General features: G+C 30.3%; 4 protein-coding genes across 4 annotated transcripts; 1 reads left to right on the top strand and 3 right to left on the bottom strand.

The window, feature by feature from the left end:
- Positions 1-3979: 3979 nt before the first annotated feature.
- Positions 3980-5639, bottom strand: LOC149481687 (allergen Tha p 1-like). Its single transcript, XM_089704693.1, has 3 exons — positions 5554-5639; positions 5095-5285; positions 3980-4174 (listed from the first exon to the last, which is right to left on the bottom strand). The coding sequence occupies exons 2-3, from the start codon at positions 5282-5284 to the stop codon at positions 3984-3986; spliced, it is 381 nt and encodes a 126-aa protein (XP_089560819.1). The 5' UTR covers position 5285; positions 5554-5639; the 3' UTR covers positions 3980-3983.
- Positions 5640-8887: 3248 nt separating this feature from the next.
- Positions 8888-10193, top strand: LOC149481686 (ejaculatory bulb-specific protein 3-like). The gene is made up of 3 exons (XM_089705404.1): positions 8888-9080; positions 9830-9956; positions 10106-10193. The coding sequence occupies exons 1-3, from the start codon at positions 8888-8890 to the stop codon at positions 10179-10181; spliced, it is 396 nt and encodes a 131-aa protein (XP_089561530.1). The 3' UTR covers positions 10182-10193.
- A 608-nt stretch (positions 10194-10801) lies between these two features.
- LOC149481685 (uncharacterized) lies at positions 10802-12265 on the bottom strand. Its single transcript, XM_089704948.1, has 3 exons — positions 11909-12265; positions 11629-11755; positions 10802-11170 (listed from the first exon to the last, which is right to left on the bottom strand). The coding sequence occupies exons 1-3, from the start codon at positions 12204-12206 to the stop codon at positions 11008-11010; spliced, it is 588 nt and encodes a 195-aa protein (XP_089561074.1). The 5' UTR covers positions 12207-12265; the 3' UTR covers positions 10802-11007.
- Positions 12266-14199: 1934 nt separating this feature from the next.
- On the bottom strand, positions 14200-18309 carry GatB (glutamyl-tRNA(Gln) amidotransferase subunit B, mitochondrial). The gene is made up of 5 exons (XM_089704680.1): positions 17863-18309; positions 17453-17629; positions 16746-16898; positions 16083-16255; positions 14200-14870 (listed from the first exon to the last, which is right to left on the bottom strand). The coding sequence occupies exons 1-5, from the start codon at positions 18247-18249 to the stop codon at positions 14216-14218; spliced, it is 1545 nt and encodes a 514-aa protein (XP_089560806.1). The 5' UTR covers positions 18250-18309; the 3' UTR covers positions 14200-14215.
- Between the last annotated feature and the right edge of the window lie 5053 nt (positions 18310-23362).

Below are 23362 nucleotides of genomic sequence, written 5' to 3'. Positions count from 1 at the left end.
GAACCGGTGGTCATGTGGTATGTACATATTTTGAAGGTTCAAAATTGAATAAATAAATTTTCGGGTTTAAAAATACAAATCTATAATTTCAGATAATATTGCCTCGTATTAAACTAAATTTTTATAAAAATAAACGTCACTGCAAATATATTTTACGATAAAAAAACGTCATATTGTGGAACTTTTACAGACTCAATACCGGTTTTTCATCAGGTTGTTGATTGTTTTTTACTTGACAAACATCAAAACAGCGTCAGTTCTCGGATTTACCCAAACCGGGACTCGTTTGACGCAAAAGAGCCTGTCTATGGATAAAGAGATCTTTAAATAAATCGGATATAAAAACCCACTGCAGAAAAACTAATATCCTCTCTTTTTGGTATATTAATTAATACTTTAGAGTTTAGTATCTATGCAATTATTTTGTCAGAGAATTTAATTGGATCAGTTATTAATAATAAGTATTAAAATTAATTTTGGAATAATTTTCGTTCGATTTCAAAAATACATCTTATTGTTTAAATTCAACATTTAAACAAAAAGATGTATTTTTGCAGTATCTAAACTATTGTAAATTAAAAATTAAGACTGTATCTACGAAGGTGAAATAATGAAAAGATAAATAACTAAAGAAAAATAGTAAATATATTGTTTTAATTGGATGAAGTTAAATTAACAAATTGTTAAGTAATTACATTTAATTACCAAAAAACGTTTTACATTGGAAATTCTACTCAGTAAATATAATTTAATCAAAAGAGTAGTTATTACCTATACTATAATTACTTTCAATTATATATTATGCCAATAAATTCACGATACAATCTCTGTATAAAATAATAATGCTCGTGCTAAGTAATGTTAATTTTAAATAATGTTACTGACGCATTTTGTTTCCAAGTATTATTGACGACTATGAAATGTTAGAAAAACATTAGGTTACTAACACTATTCGTTTCATATTAAAATTTACGTCATTCTTTATTCGTTATTCCGACATAAATCTTAGAGCAACAGCAATTATGAAAATAATAAAAAATGCACGCCTTGATCTGAGTTCAGGCATAATTATTGTTCCTATTATTCATTTAACGAGAAATCCATTTAAGAATGTTTTTAAGGTTATTTATTATGTAATTATAGGTATGAAGTACCTAGTATGTAAACTAATTGGCAAACGCTTTTTAAAATATAACGTTTAAGTATAGATCCTCCTCCTTAAAACATGGCAAAAATAACGATGAAGAAATGGATGTTTTTTTCCATTTCACAGGAGATACAATGTACAAAACACTTTTATACCTATGTACTAAAATCATACCGTGGATATATTGTAAAAACAAACTAAAAGATTTTAGTTTCTTTTAAATGTGATAACATGTACTTAACATATACATGGTTTTAATACCTGTAGCGTTGCATTTTCATATATTTCATTTTCACAAATGATAACAATTAGTTACCACAGTATTATAGACTGGGGTAGAAGCCTTTAAAAATAATGAAAAGATAAAAAAAATCGCAGTCGGATGAAACCCATTAGAAAAGGAGGGGAATATGATGAAAATAAAAGGAAAAATAAATTACGGTCAATCCGAGTTCGGGAAGTGGGAGGGGGGAGCTTTTAAGAGAAAAAAATGGTTTCTCCTGATTTCCGACAAAACTACAAGTCCTATAGAAAAAAGTTCAATGGCAAAGTTGTAGGTAATTAAAAGTTCTACAACTTTTGTATTCACAATTTTTTCACATAACCTCAAAATTTAGGTGAAAAATTAAAAAAACCAAGTTTTTGGTCTTTTATTTTTATCTACTTCAAAATTTATTTTTTTTCTACGAAATTTGGTGGAAACTTACTTTATTATGTCCCAAATACACTGTAATTTATTTGATTGAAAATATTTATTCTTTCGCCTTATTTTGAATTAATACCAAAAAAACAACCTAATTTTCAATCGAAAAGTCACCCGTCAAAATATCAGTTTTTTTCAAAAACTTGGGGTGCCTTTTATTCATTGAAATCTCTACTTTCATATGGTGTAAAAAAAATATACACCACCATAGTAAATGTGTTACTAAATCAGGCACATGTGCCTGATTTAGTAAAAGCCTATTTTCACACTGTTTGTATGCATTTCCTGAGAACATTTACTATGGTGGTGTTTATTTTTTTTACACCATATGAAAGTAGAGATTTCAATGAATAAAAGGCACCCCAAGTTTTTGAAAAAAGCTGATATTTTGACGGGTGACTTTTCGATTGAAAATTAGGTTGTTTTTTTGGTATTAATTCAAAATAAGGCGAAAGAATAAATATTTTCAATCAAATAAATTACAGTGTATTTGGGACATAATAAAGTAAGTTTCCACCAAATTTCGTAGAAAAAAAAAATTTTGAAGTAGATAAAAATAAAAGACCAAAAACTTGGTTTTTTGAATTTTTCACCTAAATTTTGAGGTTATGTGAAAAAATTGTAAATACAAAAGTTGTAGAACTTTTAATTACCTACAACTTTGCCATTGAACTTTTTTCTATAGGACTTGTAGTTTTGCCGGAAATCGAGAGAAACCATTTTTTTCTCTTAAAAGCTCCCCCCTCCCGCTTCCCGAACTCGGATTGACCGTAATTTATTTTTCCTTACATTTTTATCATATTCCCCTCCTTTTCTAATGGGTTTCATCCGACTGCGATTTTTTTTTTGTTTCAAAAATTATCTACTCTAGTCTATTAAGCCCTATTTACATTATGCCATCTTCTTGTAGATACATTCAATAATTGAATGCAATACTTTACGCGCAATAATTGTCATTCAATGATAATTGTAAGCAGAACATGCAGATGTAAGTAAAAAGGTGGAATGAAAACACCATGAAAATTTTATGCAACAGGCAAGAAATATGCGTCTTGTAAATGGGCCTTTATATTATCAGTGCTACTCCAGTATTGTGGTAAGAAAGGAATTAAACGAGCGAACATCACATTGGGCATACATGAGTATGTTGTCCTTTATTTTGATAAAAAAGCCTATTAATAAAATATATTGACATTTAATAATCAGACAAAAATACAATGACACAATTATCAATTTTAAAAACTGAGTGAATTTCTTTGCATCTTAACTTATATTATTATTTATTATAATATCTATGTGCAAATAATAAATAACTAAAAATTGAGGGAAAAAGAAAAATATAAGTATAAAGAAAAATATAGCTGTGTTTTTGTCAGTACATTTCGTTTTTATTCAAGATTATCCATTATACATTTTATCCGTGTACTTATTAACCTCCGTGCGTGCAATATATTGATTATATAGCTACGTTTTTTTTCTGACCAGTATAATATTGTATGTATAAAAATATGTGTGGCTTAGTTTGCTCCACCATATCCAAAAACAACGATTCACACTATTTTCTAGTTGGTTATATGGTGGTTTTATGCATAAGCAATAATATAGAGTTCATTCACTCAGAGCGCAGAATTATTTATTTTGTATTTTATCAACCTAATTTTATATGAATATTCAGGGTGTATGGGGTGCAGAAATGAATATTTTTCTCCAATTATTATAATTAGTCAATCACAGTTTTAAGACTCGATTTTGACCCCACTTTTAAACGGACGTATTTACTACATATTTACTTAATTCAAACTTCGTACACATAAAAAGGATCGGTGGCAATACAGTCATTGTATGAGTTCATCTTATTTGAGAGTGTTTAAGGATTTTTATCTTTATATTATTATAAACATAATATTCATATTTTCACCTGGCAACCATCATAATTCCAATTCGACCTTAACCTGCACGAGGAGTCAAATGAAAACGAAATAAAAACGAGAAATAATATTTATTTAAATAATACCTATACTTAAGACTTAAAAATGACGAGTTTGCAAATACATGTAATGTACACCTGTCACATACATTATAAACTTTTCACTCCAATCCATGCAGTCTCATGTCTGTTTCTTTTCAATAAAATTAGGCGGCAATACTCCTCAATTCGTTTTCGTATTTGACGACATATCTTCTACTAGGATCATATTTGTCCACTAATTGGTTCCAAGATGTTGGGTCCTGGTTGATGAGATGTCCAATAACAGTACGTGTTCCCTTGCGTTGGGTATCAGTGCATTTAGCGCAATGGTTCTCTAAAGCTTCACGAATGTGTGCTGTAAAAAAAATCATAATTACATAGTGAAGCTTAAAAGCATAGTACAGTATGGTATTCAGCTGCTATATTTTATAGACGGAGTCTCGACTTAGTGGTAATCAAATAAAAAAGAAATTAGAATCATAACAATTAAAAGTGTAAGACAAAATAATATAAGTTTTTTATATATAACCTTTGTAGAACATGACATCGTTAACGTTATTTACTTCTATTTTTATATACCTACGTACTAGCGGTCCGCCCCGGCTTCGCCCGTGATACATATTTACGTTTTCTCTACATAAGAACCATCCTCGTACTTCAAGGAATACAATAAAAAAGAATTATCGAAATCGGTTCAGCCGTTCTCGAGTTAAGCGCTTACCAACACATTTTGCGATTCATTTTTATATATAAGAAGATAGATTAACGTCCATACAGGGGATTTATTTTTCACTATAATACCTATTTGTTATAACAACATTGTTAATTACACTCAATATTTGCATTTGCTTTACATACAAAATAAAAACAACCGCAGATTTAATTTATTCTGTTATAAACCACAAAATAGCCTCAGTAGTCAGTCAGGGCTATAAGCTCAATTACAAATAAAAATAAAACCAAGTCAACCACGAGATAAAAACAGCACAATAGGTATAATCTACATAATATATTTTATATCCACACAATTGTATTATTTATAAGATATACAATAGGCCAAATCCATACTAATGTTATAAATGCGAAAGTATCTCTGTCTGTCTGTCTGTTACTCAATCAAGCCTAAACTACTGAAACAATTTGCATGAAATTTGGTATGGAGATATTTTGATACCCGAGAATTGTTTTATAAAGAATTAGTGAACTTAACCCTTTATCTGCCTCGGAAAACAAAATTAACTTAATACATATTAGTAACATAAATAAAATACTCACATTTCAACTCCCTGCCTTCGTTGGTACATTTTCCCTTGTCCAATACACAGTTTATGTATGCTTTCAAGAGTCGAGGGTTGCCAAGGATTTCTTCAATATTGATGTTATCAAAACGATCCGTGTATTGTAATTGTGGCAGAGCTGCAGCGACAGCTATCAGCCCCAAAACACATAATACTGCACCCTTCATTCTAAAAGAATAACATTAAAAATTATTTATAGTAAACAGCAATGTCTTAACTCTGCAGATACAAGCGCGTATCAACAGTTTCGTATAACTTTCAAACAAAGCTTTTTTTTATCGGTGCTATTCTTTTGCTATGAAACTAAATAAAATATGTGGATTACTTTTAATAATCTAAGAATAAAAAGCTAAGAGTAATGACAAAGAACACAAAGCTTTGCGTAGAACAATTCAACAGCGAAATATGTTGTACAAAAAATTTAAAAAAAGAATACCTCAAATATTTTTTTACACACACGACTCGACGAGCACAGATGACCACGAAATTGGGAGGCTACATGTCACGTCTAGTTTTTATAGGATAAAAAAATCAAGATCTTTTCGTCAATGTAAACTCGTTTTTTATCTACTCATAGCGTTCGGGGAATATTTCGTCACAAAGTGCTAATTAAATTTGGCTGTCATACATCTGTATACATCTTCACAAAGCCAAAGCGCCTTAGAACTGGTTGGTGGGAATATTAAAAGCTTTAAAAAAGTTTGTTGATCCGTCATCATATACACTATTGTGCGTCACACCTGACCCAATAGATACCACTATAAATTGCAATAATACTTATTGAGCCAATCAGCGATTTAAAAAATGTCTACTTTTTAATATAGGTACATAGTAAATAACCTTTAAACGATCTTATAACGCATATATCCATTTTCGATATTAAAACCGTTTATGGATATAGATTTTGATGTCCAAAAATAGTTTTGAATTGAGTAAAGCTTTATATAAAATTAAAGATCAAAACTGTTAACATGAATTATATATTTTAGCTAAACATAGAATCTTTAAATGTATTCTGCTCCTATTATACCATAATTTAAAAATAAAATCTTGAATATTATCAAAGTGACATGCCAATTTTAAGAATCTTGTATTGGTTCTACTTAAGACTGGAAAATCTCCTAGTTAGAATTGTGTTTATTATATTACCTGTTAACTCTGGAGGACATAAACAACATTTAAATGGGCTAAAAATATATTAAGTTAAGGCTATCCGTGTAAACTAATAAAATACAACGTCGACCTTTGACGTAACATTGCAAGGTAAGAGTTAATGGAATCATAGATTTAAGTAAATGCATTCAAACGTTGTTATTATAAAGTTAAAAAAATATACTATTTTCGTACTTATACGCTTATAATAAGAATCAAGCAAAAGTAGTACAAGACTATCGTATTGTAAACGATAAACACGCATGTACCTATAGAGTTCATATTTCATATTCATCTCGTGTTATTTTCCTTCAAATGAATATAATTCGTAGAACGGGTATGACACTACCATAGCTAAGTAAATCTATACTGCAAATATGTACGAAGTACAAATATTTCCATGTTGACTTTTTCTCCGACATCACGCTAGGATTCATTTCAAAGACTCAAGACAGTATAGTTGGAAAAAATAGCCGAGATCAGTTGATAAATTATCATAACACGCAAATCTTCACCATAAATTTGAAGTTAAATAGACTATTTATATTTTGCTAGCGACTCTGACTGTCTTGTGTTTTCTACATTTATAGTAAACGTTGATTCTTTAATCACAAAATTAACTTATTAAATGGGTTTTCACATGGTAGTGTGAATTATTTTAGCAGTGCTATTCATCTGGCTATTGAATACACGACAGAAATAAAATAAACCTATGTGTAGATTTAATGTTATTCGTTATGTGATATAAGTCTAATAATACTTCCATAATTTTCAGCACATTTCCATACCAATAGTTAGGTTCTTTTTAATTTCGTGGATTTAGACATATTTGAGATCACAAGATTTATCGGATTTTCGAGTTTCTCCAGGATTCCCCTCTATTCCTGTTAAAAAAGTTGCGACAGTAAATTTCTGACAAATTTTACAATCAGCTCAATTTCTTTACATAAATATGTATAATAACAAAACCTGTTTAAGGTCAATGACATACAAAATAATTACGGTAGCCAAGTTAATTCATCAGTCACATCAATCTTCCGAAAGAGTCAAGGGTAAAGGCAAGATTTCTCTAGAGTCAGGGGTAAAGGCAAGTTTTGTTAAATGGACTTAAATGTGGAAATTTCCGCATTTTATCAGAACAAAAGTGATATCACCTTTGTTATATTATATAATTATAACACAAATAACGACTGAATACTTTTATTAATCTCACAAACGATTTTATTAGGCAGATATGGTGGAGTCGAGCTCAGTCCAACATGTTTGATTTTTGAGGAGACAAGAAAATATTGTAGCCGTTGTACTAATACCCACAAATTATGGCATAAGCATAACAGACTCTATAAAAAATACAGAACGTATATAGTGCATTACAAAATTAGCAGCAAAACAATAGCTTTTAAGCTGCGCTTTTCCACTATGCTACAACAATACAACAGAAATCTCGCTCGGTCTCCGAAAAGTGAAAATGAAAGTTGGGCAATTGCCCGGTTTAAATCTCAGGTACAGGAACACTGACAGAAACAACATCACATAGGAACATATTATATAAGTTTGAGTGAAATTAATATACCTTTACTATCCTGACATTACTCATTTACAGAATGTAGAGCGTATGGTAGCGCTCTACGTTCTGTAAAATCAAATCCTAAACTTTAATCATGACAATAAACATATCGCATGCTATAAAGTAATCACATGCTTGTAATAGTAAACAATTACCATAATCTTATTTGGTAAATAATTTGAGTAATTTTTATTGTACAGTCATTGGAAAAACCTAAGTAAGTAATAAGAATATTGTTAATTTCATTTTATATTATATAAATAAAATCATTGAAAATATTATTATATAAACTCATACGTGAAATTATACATATACATATTTATTAACAATTATAGAAAATTAAACAATCTTTGAAAACGTGCATAAGTACATAATATGTATTTCCTGAGTAAATTTATGTAGACTTGGATGGAATTAATGAAAATTTCCCTTTTTCATTTGATACCTTTATGAAGGGGTTTAAAGTAATAGCGTGGTTTACAACAATTGGATAATAAATAGGTAATAAATCCATTTTCCAGAAAATAAGAATATTTAATAATGCTTCGTATCAAAAATATGAGTAAATAATATATTGTGGATTAAACATCTATTTTTATTTAATATTTTCTTAATTTATTTTTGGTCCGTATAAAAATACTTTAGAACCATTTCTGTAAACATATATACCCTACTGTATTTCAAATTTATTTATAAATAGGGAATCAAACGTGAAAAAAATATTATTCGGCCAGTATCCTGAACACAACAGGTAGGTACAATTTTGCTAATACATTACAAAAAAACTAAACAATATCTGTTAAATACAAATAAAATATTATTGTTACATGTTAATTTTATATGCCTATTCTGTTTCGTGTATTTGTATTTTTTTATTCTGAAATTCGTGTTCAGGAAAAAAATTTGCATTCATTTAAAAATTTTAACAAATTGCTGGTACATATGTTATTAAGTTAATATTTTTTAAGTTGTTATAAATATTTTTTAATATTTTATAATTCACTAATTAATAAGTTAATTACTCTATAATTTTATTTATTTTACAGATACTATGACTAAATATATTACAATAATACTATTTTTCCTCCTGTATGCTCAATGTTATTGCGAAAATTCAACATATACTACAAAATACGATAATGTCAACTTAGATGAGGTTTTATCCAGTGAGAGATTACTTGATGGCTATGTGAACTGTTTATTGGACCAGGGACCATGTACTCCCGACGGCAAGGAATTGAGACGTAATAATCATTATTTTAACTTAAAATTTAAGATGATTATACTTACTATTCATACTGCTAAAGTCTAAAAGGCGCCCAAAAAGAGAGTTAAGTAACATGTGGTATAAAAAGACACGCCTTGCCGGTGGCGTATACAATTTACAATAAATATAATAATCAAAATATGATTAAGTTTCACCTATGTCTTACTATTAACATGCTTTGCTTTGATATGTTGCATCTATATCTACACTTAGAGAATAGTCAAATGATATAATAAACTAGCGGTCCGCCCCGGCTTCGCCCGTGGTACATATTTACGTTTTCTCTACATAAAAACCATTCTCGTACTTCAAGGAATATAATAAAAAAAGAATTATCGAAATCGGTCCACCCGTTCTCGAGTTATGTGCTTACCAACACATTTTGCGATTCATTTTTATATATAAGACTAGCGGTCCGCCCCGGCTTCGCCCGTGGTACATATTTACGTTTTCTCTACATAAAAACCATCCTCGTACTTCAAGGAATATAATAAAAAAAGAATTATCGAAATCGGTTCAGCCGTTCTCGAGTTATGCGCTTACCAACAAATTTTGCGATTCATTTTTATATATAAGATAAATGGAATCCTTCAAATAAATGCATAGCGCAAACTACATACAGTCTTTACCGTAGCAAATATTAGGAGATTTGTTTTCCTTTTGATCTAACTTCTGTTTCGTTGATCAATTAATTAGGACTAAATCATAAAACATAAATAATTTTAGGTAACCTGCCAGATGCGATTCAAAATGATTGCAAGAAATGTACTGAGCGTCAAAGAGAGGGTGCAGATAAAGTAATGCAGTTCATCATAGATAACAGACCCGAAGACTGGAAGAAGCTAGAGGAAAAGTAAATTAGTTCTAAATTTCTATAAGCCTTACAAAAATATCATAACACTTTTACTGATTCACGTTTTGCTTGTGTTTTTGAGTAGGAGCAATAAAAATACATTATGTACATAGTTATTTCACTGATAAAGAAAAGTTATTTTTTTTCAGGTTCAATCCAGATGGTAGTTACCGTTTGCAGTACATAACTCGTAAAAACCAGGTGAATTCCACAGTTTCAAACTAGTATAGATGATGAACTTCACTGATTGAAACTCGATGTAAACCGCATTACGAAACGCTAATAAAATTTGGGTATAGCAATGCATTTACAGTTTTTCTTAAAGTACAAATAATACAAATTTCATTTTAGTTAAGACTTTATTTTTCGAATTCTTAATCTAACATTGAACTTGTTGGCTAAACTGTACATTATAGGGCGTGGAGTTGAGTCGTAATTTTTTTTGTGGTTAGCTCATGTCCTATGGAACCTAAATCTGAAATTTCACTTTGAGGAAACTTTTAGTTTTTGAGTTACGAATTTTTGAAAATCGGAAAATTACTATAGAAAGTTACTCTATCTTGTTTTTGTAACGCATATTTATTGTTTTGACAGTGTCAAATTTGGTGAAAAAATTTTTGTCAAATTTACAACTGTCAACTCCACGCCCTATAATGTACAGTTTTACCGTACTTCTATTAAATATTTACAGCTTATTCAATTTTGAATTAATTAATTTTAATTTAGGCTAATAGTAAAACACACTAGCTAGTAGTTATTTACTTGTTAAATTTTACATGAATTTATTTTAAATTCAATTTTGAAATGAAGCGTTTTAACGCATTTTAATATATAATACTTTAAATATTATTTATCCCGCCACAATTTAAAATCCGCCAAAAATTCAACTTTCAACTTATAGTTACTACTGTATAGCTTTAAAAACATTGTTATTATTACTTAATCACAAAAAAGTATCTATTATTCGAGGGGCTTTTAAAAGTACTCTATAATTAAATAGAAACTTAAAATATTCATCATATCACTGGCAAGTTATTTAGTTAAGTCAGATTTAATTTATTTTCTCAACAGCATATCTTTTTACTCTTACTTTCACACCAGGCATTGTATATCGATTTCTCTTATTTTCTATGTATTCTGGTGATCCTATAATTTTGTATTTATGTTTTTCTTCTTTAGGCGGCTCCTTTTTTGGTAAAATAATTAATGCTGTCCTGTAATTAATAATAGGAAATTACCTTAGAGAAAATTATCCTAAAGGGGATTGGGGGATTATTTACATCATTATACCACAAGTATTACAATATATAGGTAATATTGTAATACTGTGATAATACCTACTTACATACATTTTTGATATTAATATCTGCGTGGAAAATTTTGCCTTTACAAAAATGACAGTAAAGAAGCGTTTCTCAATTTGAAAATTGTAGATAATATGTACACAAAATAAATATAACATAGAATGGTTTAAATTAGGTATATTTAATGAATTTGTATTGTGATATTAATTAATTTTAGTCATGAACATGGTCATGAACATAAAACTCACTCTAAGTTTACGTTATTCGGTTATTACCTATAGGTACTGATTAAAAGAGCTCTATAAAAATATAAGCGAACCTTACATATTTATCCAACAATCCTTTGGATTTTGTGGAGGCTGTCGTACCTGGTGAGAAACAACTTCCACGCAACAGGATCGTGCGCCATCATGGACGCGACAATTTTTCCCGCGCTTTGTTTTTCATCAGTAGAACATTTAGCGCAGTCATCTTTTAATGCATCTATTAAAACATCTGTAATAACATTTAAAAGTATTAAATCAATTATAAGGTTTTTTAAACCTTGTTGATAAAAAATATGAAAAAAATCATTTTTCGTTGGCAATTTAAATATACTGAGATTTAGAAATAAAAGTTAATCTTTAACTTGGTTAAAAGCCTACTTACTCTTTATAGCACGCATAGATTTTGAACAATATCGATCAACAGACATCAAACATTTTACATCTTCATATGGTAGCGGAGGCAAAGCTTCATTTAAATTAATTTTGCTTTTCAAAGTATCTATCTTCTCTTCATTGCTAACAACTTCGTTAATTACTTGCATATCTTCATCACCGTATACTATATTAAATCCAACACTTTTAACACCATGGCTTACAGTTCTATCTATTCCTGGAGCGGTTAATTCACATATTATAATTGGAAATAAAACTGTTAGAACGGGAATAATTTTGGTCCACATTATGTTAGCAACTAGCGCCGTAAACTAAATGAAAAGTAGTAATGAGGACCACGATTAAGTTGATGTAATCACACGTAAATAAAGATGTATTGTTGACACATTGCCTTCAGTAACGAATGTTGAGGGTTGGCAGGTATCAGCAACCATTTTCAGTATTATTAGCAACTAGCTGTTCCCCACGGTTTTACCCGCATTGCTCCACTTCTATTGGTCTTAGTGTTATGATATATTACAGCCTTATAGGCTATAGCTTTCCTCAATAACTGAAATATCTAACAGTGAATTAATTATTTAAATCGGACACGTGGTTCCTGAGATTAGCGCGTTCAAGCAAGCAAACAAACAAACAAACAAACTCTTCAGCTTTATAAAATTAGTATTTATAGATGTTGTCAATGCATGTAATCTCTGCTTGTTGAAATTATAAGAAAAAAATACCTAATGCTATTATTTAAGTTGATATTTATTAACTTTTGATAACATTGATAACTATAACTAACATTTTAACTGTCCAAAACTGGTGAAAAAAGTGTATTTTTTTTAATTTATAAATAACTTCATTATTTATGCATTGTAATCTTTTTTCTAACATCGGTTACCTTAAACTCACACTGAACGAAAGGTATAACTAAACAGTATCCAATAAAGTTAAAAAACCTATGAGAAATTTGAAAAAAACTTCAATTTTTTCCATAATCTGTACAAGACTGGTGCCGTTACGTTACCTTTTCTTACAAACACACAATAGGTACATACATGGTGGTATTGGAGAACACAAAAACCCATTTCATTTATTAATTAATATTTTAAACGACACTTTATTTAATTTTGTCTCAAGTAATAAAACGTCGCTGTATACGCGATACAACTACTTCCTTACTACTTCATATTTTGAACCATTTAAATATGATTGTAAATGAAAGTGAAAAATGGTTTACGATCCCTGATACTTCAATTATTCGGGGCGCGTAGTCTCTTAAACAATCAGCCTTCGAACATAAGCATACCAAGTACGCCGGTAAATACAAAATATTAACCATTCAACTGCATTCTCGACATCCCACTCACTCTATTTGTAAACACTGCCTAATTTGTATACGTATACAAACAACCCAAAATAATCTTTTACACTATAAATTGATTGGTTTTGAGTTAAGTATTTTAATAACTCTTAAGTACAACGTTTAAGACCAGTAATCAACAGTCAACACATTTCGCAGGTACAATAAAATAAATGTTGAAGAAATCTAGTGGTATCATCATCGTCATCATCAGCCTATGGTTGTCCAGTACAAGCAATAGGCCTCTCCTATAGCACGCTAGTAAGGCCTGAGCCCGGTCGTTTGTGTACTATTACTATACCTTAGTATACTACCTACTATTATTATAGTACTATTACCTAATAATATATTATACTATTACCTATAGTACTATTACCTAATAATATATACATATATCACTTTAAAATATTGATTTGTATAATCCAGAACAAAAAGTAATTTTTAAATTGACTTTGATTTAAATGTAGAGCCTATAAAAAGTTACGTTAGAAGTTAGATTATTGCAAGCATTGTAATTTACAGGCTATTTAGGTAACAGTATTAATTTACTGGAGCAAGACATATTTTAACATGCCTCGGTCCTCGGAGGTAACAAAATATAACAAATATACAGTTTACAAAAACTGTCATTGGATAAACCTTTACACACGATAATTACTCTTTAAAGTTCAAACGCTTAAATACATCTAAATTCTAGAACATTATTAATTATATCATACACAGATATTTTGTTATAAGCGATCGCTCTCGAATCTTCATCAGATATCTTTAGGTAACCGTTCCTTAAAAATTCAAGTTTCACATACCAATGTGTAGAAATTAATTGTGCAATACTGAATGCCTCTGCTAATGATACAGACTGCAACTCTTTTTCATCAAGGTCGGGCATAATATACTGTTTAATGACTACGTTACGAAAATAAAACAAAGTGCAATTTAAATATATCTTTATTTTTTCAACAATTCCTCCATTCTCTTAGACGCTAAGGACATATCAAGTTTACTATCCGATGTTTTAACTAATATACCTAATAAAGCTTTTAACACCTTCACTTTTCCATCTCTATATTGTTTCACCAATTTAGGATTATTTTCAATTACTTTTAGACATTTATCAGTTATTTCATCTTCATCAGTAACTAACATCCAACCCTTTTCTTTGACAATATGTTTTGGTGATTTATGTGGACTTTCTACAATTTCATCTAAAACATTACGGCAAACATCTAGATTAATCTTTGTTGATAATAGTAAATCTGTAACTTCGACTAGCTGTTTCACCGTTACTTTACAATCAGCTACGTTAATTTTACGTTTATTAAGTACAGTCAAGAGATCATTTAAGAGAAGATTGGCGACTTTTGTTGGATTTCTTCTTTTGTCAATCGTCAGTTCGTGGAAGAAATCCAGAAGAGTCGGTTCGTTTACAAGTTGTATTGCTATTTCTGGACGGAGCTCGAAGTCATTTATAAGATTTGTTCTAGTTTCTTCTGGAAGTTCTGGTATCCTGTCCCTTATGAGCGGCACACTAATGACGTCTTGTGTATCGTGTCTCGATGTTAAATTTAGACGAAGAGGCGGTAAATTGGGCTCGGGCATATATCTGTAAAGAATACGTTGGTGTAAGTTTTTATCATATCTAATTGTAAGTTTTGAAACAATACACATTTATGAGTATAAGACCGGAAAAATAGTCATCGAAGCGTAAAAGAGCGAGTATCTTATAATAATAATGAATAATAATTACCTACTAGTAAATACGCTGTACTAGAAAAGATATCTATAAACTTCAAGGACGTACAAAGTAGTTTTATAACCATATCAAAACAGGATTAAAAGACGCTTCCTTATGTTTATTTATAATAGGTATATTACGAAACAAAGAAAAATAACTACTTATGGCTGACACGTGCGTAAACTATTTTAACGCTTCTAAGGAAACTACATGTTAAATCCTATTTACTGAATGAATACCTATGTAAAATGTTATATAACATTTCATAACATTTTCCCCAGTAGGGTTAAGCTGATGTTATGTTTAGCACATTCACATTTGCGCATATGCATAAATATGTAAGAACAGGTGAAACTATCGCTATAGGTTTAATAAAAATAATGTATAGTGAATTTGCAAAATCGCATCGGCAAAAACAATAGCTCGCGTTTTAAATTATTTTGTAAAGAACTGTAGATAGGTTGTACGTATTTGGGTTTCCATAATACCAGATTAACCTATTAAAAAAAAACGAATTAAAATCAATGATATTATAAGTGAAAAGATATAATGTGGCTAATTAGCCACAATTTACTTTTTATGTATCTATGTATTTCGCTCCCGATAGTTGAATCATGCCATCTTACTCTGACATCTAATCGTGTGTGCGTAATAGTGTGTCGTTTTTGAAGATGTTGTGTTGTGAAATGTTGTGTAGGTAACTTATGATCCAAAGTCTACATTTTTTTACTTATAATATCATTGATTTCAAAAGTATTTTTTCTTTCTTGCTTCATTAATAACTAGCTGTGCCACGCGGTTTTACCCGCATTGCTCCGCTCCTATTGGTCTTAGCGTGATCATATAAAGCATATAGCCTTCCTCGATAAATGGGCTATCTAACACCAAAAGAATTTTTCGAATCGGACCAGTAGTTGATGAGATTAGCGCGTTCAAACAAACAAACTCTTCAGCTTTATAAAATTAAGTATAGATTACGTGTAGACCAAACAGTTGGACGATCAAATATATGAGTTAGACGTTCCAGATTATCTCTTCGTTTTAAAAATGTCTATTGTTCCAATATAAAAATTCTTTTACCTGTAATCTTGAACAACTTCTTTGTCTCGCATCGGCACTGTAACCTTGGCAACGGCATCCCACGCTCTAGTTTCGTTTATAATTTTCCCGCCATTTTCAAGTACGGATTGTTGGCGATCTATTTCGTGTCGAACAGCACTTGCGACACCGCGGATGGAACCGATATTTTTAATCTGTAACAATTCATTTTGTTTCGTTTTATTTAATGTTGCATGTTTATCAATAGAACACTTCTTCGTGACAGCTATGAATTAAATACTAAACTTTCTTATAAATTTATAAACTTTCTTGTTATTTTTATAATATTATAATTGCAATGAAAGAAATAAAAAAGTAAATTGTTTATTAAAATACAATAAAGTACCTCTCCTCTTATAAAATAACAAATCTTTGTCATTAATATTGTATTATAATGTTTCCATAGCCAATAAGATTAGCCTATTAATGATAAAATATTTTTTTAAAATTGATTATGCTATAACATACAAAAACAATATTTCCTTTTAATAATAAAAGTAAATATAGACTAAAAAAATATAGTAATTCAATTACCACTATTAGGAAAAGAACTCGGGTTCAAACTCGCATCACAATCAAATCAAAATCAAGTAAAAATGATCTGTTTTAGAAGCTTAATACTACTTTTATGTGACATGTTATTACCTCAGTTCGAGTAGACAGTGGTTCTCCCTCTTTATGCATAGAGACATTAGCATCCACTCGTAAAGCACCCTCTTCCATGCGCCCAGTACATGCTCCGAGCCTTTGTACTATTAACACTAATTCCTTTACTAACGCCGCTGCCTCTTCACCATCCTGAAAATAATATCAGAATAACATATTAAAAGAAAATTGAGATTTCTCATTTTCAAAATAATATTGGAATAATACATTGAGAAAAAAATACTTTCTACATCCTGGAAATCATGTTGAAGTCACACATTTATAAACAAAAATTTGCATTTTTTGCATTGTAAGGATTGATTCAGTGAAATATAAAATGTTTAATAATTATATTTTGGTCTCAAAATGATCTTATTTTTATCAGATGTACATTCATTTGAAAGAAAAAGAGACTTGATTATCAAGCTGACTACCGATATACCAACTCATATTTATTTATTTCATGATTGCAGTTGCGATTGTAGTTTAAAAATAAACTGAAAAGAAACAACTGTAGAAAGTTCCTGACTAGAATAAACATATATCAATATGTATTTATACCACAATATGTCAGGATAACCCTGAACTTTATCAATACTCAATTACTAAATAAAAAATATATTCCGGTCAAATTGAGAACCTCCTCCTTTTTTTGAAGTTTAACCAACTTTTGAAGTTTATAAAATAAATAAATTAAATAAACAAACCTCTAAATCAGGTTCAAAAACTATTTCAATAAGGGGCGCTCCAGCTCTGTTAAGATCCACAAGACTTCGCTTGAGTTCTGCATCATGAAGGGATTTACCGCTATCCTGTTCTAATTGTATCTGTTTGATCTTTGAACTTTTATTGTAGGGCTTCTTATGTACCCCCGGAGTATATACCTAAGGTTAAAATAATATATTAGTTCCTTGTAGTATTAAAATAACTATAAACATAGAAATTATTTTGTAGTATGTATGATATGATGATATTTTCAACTTTTCGTCAATAAGAAATTTAAAACTACACACCGTATCGCTAGATAAAATGTAAGAAAGGCGTTTTTCATTCATATTATTCCTATAATAACAATTGTAATAATACAATATGTTAATAAACACATAATAATCTATACCTGAAATTGTATAACACCGTCATTAGCTAAAGGAGCCCTTTGTTGCGTAATTTGATAGCCCGACGGTAAATCAGCATAAAAATAGTGTTTCCTATCAAAACTTGATACTTCGTTGACTTTACAACTAAAAGCTAATGCGGTTAAAACACCTAACTCGACACATTTCCTATTTAATACAGGTAACGTTCCGGGTATAGCAGCATCGAACAAAGACACACAGTTATTCACAACTCCACCAAATGTATTTTGTGCACCAGAAAACAATTTTGAGTTTGTATTAAGCTGCGCGTGAACTTCTAACCCTACAACACTTTTCCACTTTGTCACATTATGCGATGAATAACGTTTATGAATCTTCATATATTTACTAATTAATCTTGACCGCATTTTCACTCTATATCGTCTTTATTATTTAGGCCACAAAATACACAAAAACAGCTGATGAATCTAAACTCCTCACTTTTGACAACTATTAGTTTACAAATTATCCGGTTTTGACAATAACAGTGACATTGATAAGGATGTAATGATCCAATTATTATTTAGGATTATACCGATTTTTTGTATTAACTGATATTATATTTTTGGTACACTCTATATTTTAAGTTTATTCCAATTATATTTATTTTTAATAGCATATGTTTATACTAGAGCATGAACTATTATAAAAAAAAAACTCACCTAATCAGTGCCGCAGTCTTTGTGGTGAAAGTACCATATAATTTATCGCATTTTAATTATAAATAATAAGATTCTAAAAACAATTACCTATTCATATCTTAATTATATTTTGCATTGATATTTGACTAATTATTTAAAAGCTAAATTAAAGTATTTTTCTTATTAGATATCACATCGTTAATTAAATATTTAAAAATTTATGAAACTAAGCCCGTAACCACTTCAAAAAGGAAGGAGAATAGGTATAGAACCATGAAGGCCAGGGTAACCTCGGCAATGGAATACATTTTTTAAATTTATTAGGGAAAACCGTATATAATTAGATATACAACTCGCGTGACAACGCGCGGAAAATACAATCGTTTGCGACGTGCGATCGATTTCAGTCACTGGTAGCAAATGAGCGTGCTGGGTGTGCACAAAACCTTGACGATAACTAGCATTAGCCGAGCAAATACAAAGTTAAGGTTCTCATTAAACTAATATTACTGATAGGACGGTGTTTTAAACTTCGCCGCATTATACGAAACACACCCACGTTTTACCAATACGACAGAAATTGTAAAATTTTAATATTAATGTGCTGTACGTTGACGTCACAACGCTGTTTACACACCTCTTTTGATGTTTAATCAGGTAGTTCAAGATGGTATTTTTCAATTGATCGTTAGGTAGGTACTAATTAATTAAGGGAAAAAATATTAAAATTTGTCAATTCCACAGTCAATTCATATTTTATTTAACAGTACCGACAGTTTTATTTAAGACTTTTTATAAACAAGCTACTTCCTGCCTTCGTCCGTTTTAAAAAATATAAAAGACAGTTTTTAACTTTGTTAGTTTGTATGTTTGTAGGGCCAATCACTAGGGATTGGCCCTACAATCATATCATTTATCAACATTTACAAACGGTTAGGTATCCCTTTGGTAAAGTACCAATTGGTCAAATCATGAAAATTATTTTTCTAACAAAAACTTACAGAAAACTATTCAGGAGTAACAATATCATCATTCATCATACCTACCTAAGGTAACGGCACCAGTCGTGGACAAGCATCCAGTAATGGACAAAATAAATATTAAATTTAAATATTAAGACCAAAATTAACGTTATATAATTTGGCAATACTCAAAATAAAAGTTCGGTTCATAAGCTATCAAAATACGACATTTCATCTTATTCGGCCAAAATGTTTGAAGATGGCAGAACGTTATGTTTAGTTGCTGCGACTCGTTTCGAAGAAATCCGTTTTTACTAAGAAAATCCTTAAGGAAGTGAGGACACAATTTTGGTTATAAGAATTTTTGTATAAATGTCAGCAAAATTTGATATTACTTTTATTTATAGTAGTTAGGTGTACGAAATATTACACGATTTAGTATCATGATAGGTTATATTGTTTAAATAAAATTCATCAGTGTCCATAACTGGATTTAATTCTATGGGTATATCCATTTATGGACATATGTCGAAAATAAACTTTTTTTAAAGGTATTAATTACATGCGCTTTTCTGTATTGTCTTTTCTTTCTGATTAATAATATACCTATCACGACCATTTCAAACAAAGGGTTCCAATATTGTACAACAATTGTCCATGACTGGATTTGCTTTGGTTCCTATAATGGACATTGATATTTTTTGTTAAAATTACACTAATGGGTCCAACAACATAATATCTATCTAAACATGAAGAATATATTTTAGAACAATGGGTCATTATGTGCTGTGCGACTCGTTCTCGGCTTCATTCTCTATCACTGCGTAGAGAAGTCGCATACTTATGCTTATTGTTACGCATCTATCATAGAGAGTTCTCTGATGAACTGTTTGGATCGTTGTCTGCTGCTAAATTCCACCACCATATAGCACACACGCTTTAATTTCATCCACACCATCTTGACAACAGTTTAAAAAAAGCTTTTTGCCTCGTGCCATCAGTCCATCCATATCGATGGACCGATCAGATTAAGGCTGCTGGCGGATTCAGATTGGCGATTCACTTCACGAGAGTAGCGGAATGCCAGGTAACAGAGAGATATGGCGGAACATCGTGAAGCGGGTAGAGATTGTCTAATCTAAAAATGAACGCCCCTCCACTGTGTTTACGCTCACATTCAAAGTACGTGTATAGACGCAATACACACAAATTGGTCTGCCTCATTTGGTCGTTCAGTCCTCCAGTCCAATCCATGCCCGAACGACAGGACCAGTTGGCCAACTAGTGCATAAATGACGCGATGCACGACAGAACGGACGTGTCATTCCGTACATAGCGCGCTCTCCCCGCCATACAATGCTAGGCACCTGAACTGATCGCCCGATTAGTTGACAAATCAGTGCGCGAGACAGTCAAAGTTTGCAGTAGAATCGCCGCGCGCACACATATAAAGTGGTTCAATAATTATTTGTCCTCACACATTGAAACAATTAAGTTTAGTGGAGGGGCGTTCATTTTTAGATTAGACAATCTCTACCATCTACCCCCCTAGAGCGATATGACGAAGACGAAGAAGTCCCAAAATGGATGGAATGGCTGTACTTTTTTTAGTTATATTTTTCATCCCTGACTTATTGAGAAAAAAAACCATATTGGTGTTTCTTAACGGACATATAACTCGTATTTAACGATGCATTTGTCCAATTTTTGTCTAGAAAATGGAAATTAAGACTGTTTTAAATATTATAAGTATGCAAAATAATGAATATAAGTACTATTTTTTATAAATACATCCCCGATTTATTGTATTCCAATCATCATTTTCAAGATTCTATTGATAACTATAAGTCTTCTCCAAGTGTAAATAACTGGAGAAACGACATTAGGTACAGTCCATAAATGGGTGTTCATAACTGGATGTTGTCCAAAACTGGGTGTCCATCATTAGATTTTTCACTGTCCAACACTGGTGCAAAAAAGTGGTTTTTTAATTTATAAATAACTTCATTATTTATGCATTGTAATCTTTTTTCTAACTTTGGTTACGTCAAACTAACATTGAACTAAAGGTATAACTAAACAATATCCAATAAAGTTAAAAAACCTACGAGAAATTTGCAAAAAACCTCAATTTTTTCCTTAATCTGTACAAGACTGGTGCCGTTACGTTAATATGCTGTTTTTTATCCTGACAAACCCGGGACAAGTAGCACTGTATGCCAGAAACTAGAAAGCGATTCTAGAAAAATAATAATTGAGGAATGGAAGTATGTATATGTATATATGTGTACCTAATAATTTTAATAAATTTATTAATATGATATTGATAAATGATAAGTATCTCTAAGATATAATGCTGTAGGTACTATAATATTATGTACTTATCCATTTGATCTAAAGTGGTGATAACATCGAACCAAATTGACGACGAACATTAAGATTATTTATCGAAATTAAATCATTTATTTACGCATTAGGTACCTACCTATTCACATTTACGACCATTTACGACCAACTGCTCAGAAATAAATACACCTAAGGTACCTATTTTTTACCTCAATATAAATCCTCCTTACAATAAAAACATACAAAACATACCTACGCTAAATAATATCATACCGTGATCATACCTAACATAAAATACTTACACTAATATGAGAGTTCCGGGTTAAACCAAACAACATAGACCGTAATAATAATATGTATTACTCATATAACACGTAGGTATAGATATGTATAACTAATTCAAGCTAAAAAAAACAAAATTTTTCCCTCGTAAAATGTTTATTTGGGCTTATTGTTTTTGAGCATAGAGAACAAAGATCACGTAACATATACCTACATACGTTTACGGTTTACGGAATAAATCGATTATTCCAAAATTATTTATTCAATGCCTTAATAGGTCACGCGAGGTGCTTCACCCGACACTGTTAAAATCAGTGAATAATTACAATTTAAAATGTAGTATAATTGTTTAGAAAAGAGATATACATAAAGCAAACAAAGGCTTTAAGACGTAATAGTAATTTAAGACTTAATAGTAGGTATAAAGGAAATGCTATACAGTAAGGATAAATAGAATGCGTATTATAATCTTATATGTAGTTATATTATTATACCTACTAGATATATTCATTAAGAATGATTTTCTTGAAAACTGGTTTATCGTGTTAGTAGTCGTGGAACATTTTCCACAGAGTTTTTGTATCGGAAAAACATTTATGTATTATTTTACTTTTCTCATCTTCTTACTAAAAAACTAATATATTGTAATCTTATAACGCTTTATACTATAATTTTATCACATAGGAACGTAGTATGTAGTTACCTAAATCTATTTTTTATTAATTTTAACATTATATAAACATATATAAAAATGAATCGCAAAATGTGTTGGTAAGCGCATAACTCGAGAACGGCTGAACCGATTTCGATAATTCTTTTTTTATTATATATTCCTTGAAGTACGAGGATGGTTCTTATGTAGAGAAAACGTAAACATGTACCACGGGCGAAGCCGGGGCGGACCGCTAGTAAACATATAAAATAGTTTTTTTTTCTACTTAACTACTTGTTACAAAATAATATAATATATCCATCGATTATGATGCATGATTTTTATCGTTTGATAAAATAAAATATTAGCTTGGCATATTATCGTGTTATCATTGTAATTATCAAAATGTATTAATGAGTAATGACCTATATTGCCCTAATATTTCATATAAGCAGGTAGGTATTATCTGTGGTATTATTAGCGTTACCTACTATTAAGTATTCTGTGGTATTATCGAAATTTTTTTTTTGTTTTTAATGCAAACCACAAATTGTTTAGAACCACAAACTGTCTGTCGTCTGAAACTCAAACAAACTAC

This window comes from Colias philodice, chromosome 16, assembly GCF_061535455.1.
Source record: "Colias philodice isolate Cphi_HAF_F1 chromosome 16, ilColPhil1 Martin Lab GWU primary, whole genome shotgun sequence".
Lineage (NCBI taxonomy): Eukaryota > Metazoa > Arthropoda > Insecta > Lepidoptera > Pieridae > Colias > Colias philodice.
This window is presented reverse-complemented; position numbering and strand designations above follow the sequence as displayed.

What these genes read in the sequence shown, in the direction of transcription:
- LOC149481687 (XM_089704693.1), bottom strand. Translation starts at nt 5,284, where the DNA reads ATGAAGGGTGCAGTATTATGTGTTTTGGGGCTGATAGCTGTCGCTGCA. An exon ending in CGAAGGCAGGGAGTTGAAAT is followed by an intron (nt 4,175 to 5,094) that starts GTGAGTATTTTA and finishes TTTTTTTTACAG; the next exon opens with CACACATTCGTGAAGCTTTA.
- GatB (XM_089704680.1), bottom strand. Translation starts at nt 18,249, where the DNA reads ATGCGGTCAAGATTAATTAGTAAATATATGAAGATTCATAAACGTTAT. An exon ending in ACGGTGTTATACAATTTCAG is followed by an intron (nt 17,630 to 17,862) that starts GTATAGATTATT and finishes TTTTAACCTTAG; the next exon opens with GTATATACTCCGGGGGTACA. An exon ending in TTTTTGAACCTGATTTAGAG is followed by an intron (nt 16,899 to 17,452) that starts GTTTGTTTATTT and finishes TATTATTTTCAG; the next exon opens with GATGGTGAAGAGGCAGCGGC.
- LOC149481686 (XM_089705404.1), top strand. Translation starts at nt 8,888, where the DNA reads ATGACTAAATATATTACAATAATACTATTTTTCCTCCTGTATGCTCAA. An exon ending in CGACGGCAAGGAATTGAGAC is followed by an intron (nt 9,081 to 9,829) that starts GTAATAATCATT and finishes AAATAATTTTAG; the next exon opens with GTAACCTGCCAGATGCGATT. An exon ending in TGGAAGAAGCTAGAGGAAAA is followed by an intron (nt 9,957 to 10,105) that starts GTAAATTAGTTC and finishes ATTTTTTTTCAG; the next exon opens with GTTCAATCCAGATGGTAGTT.
- LOC149481685 (XM_089704948.1), bottom strand. Translation starts at nt 12,206, where the DNA reads ATGTGGACCAAAATTATTCCCGTTCTAACAGTTTTATTTCCAATTATA. An exon ending in ATCTATGCGTGCTATAAAGA is followed by an intron (nt 11,756 to 11,908) that starts GTAAGTAGGCTT and finishes ATGTTATTACAG; the next exon opens with ATGTTTTAATAGATGCATTA. An exon ending in TGGAAGTTGTTTCTCACCAG is followed by an intron (nt 11,171 to 11,628) that starts GTACGACAGCCT and finishes TATTAATTACAG; the next exon opens with GACAGCATTAATTATTTTAC.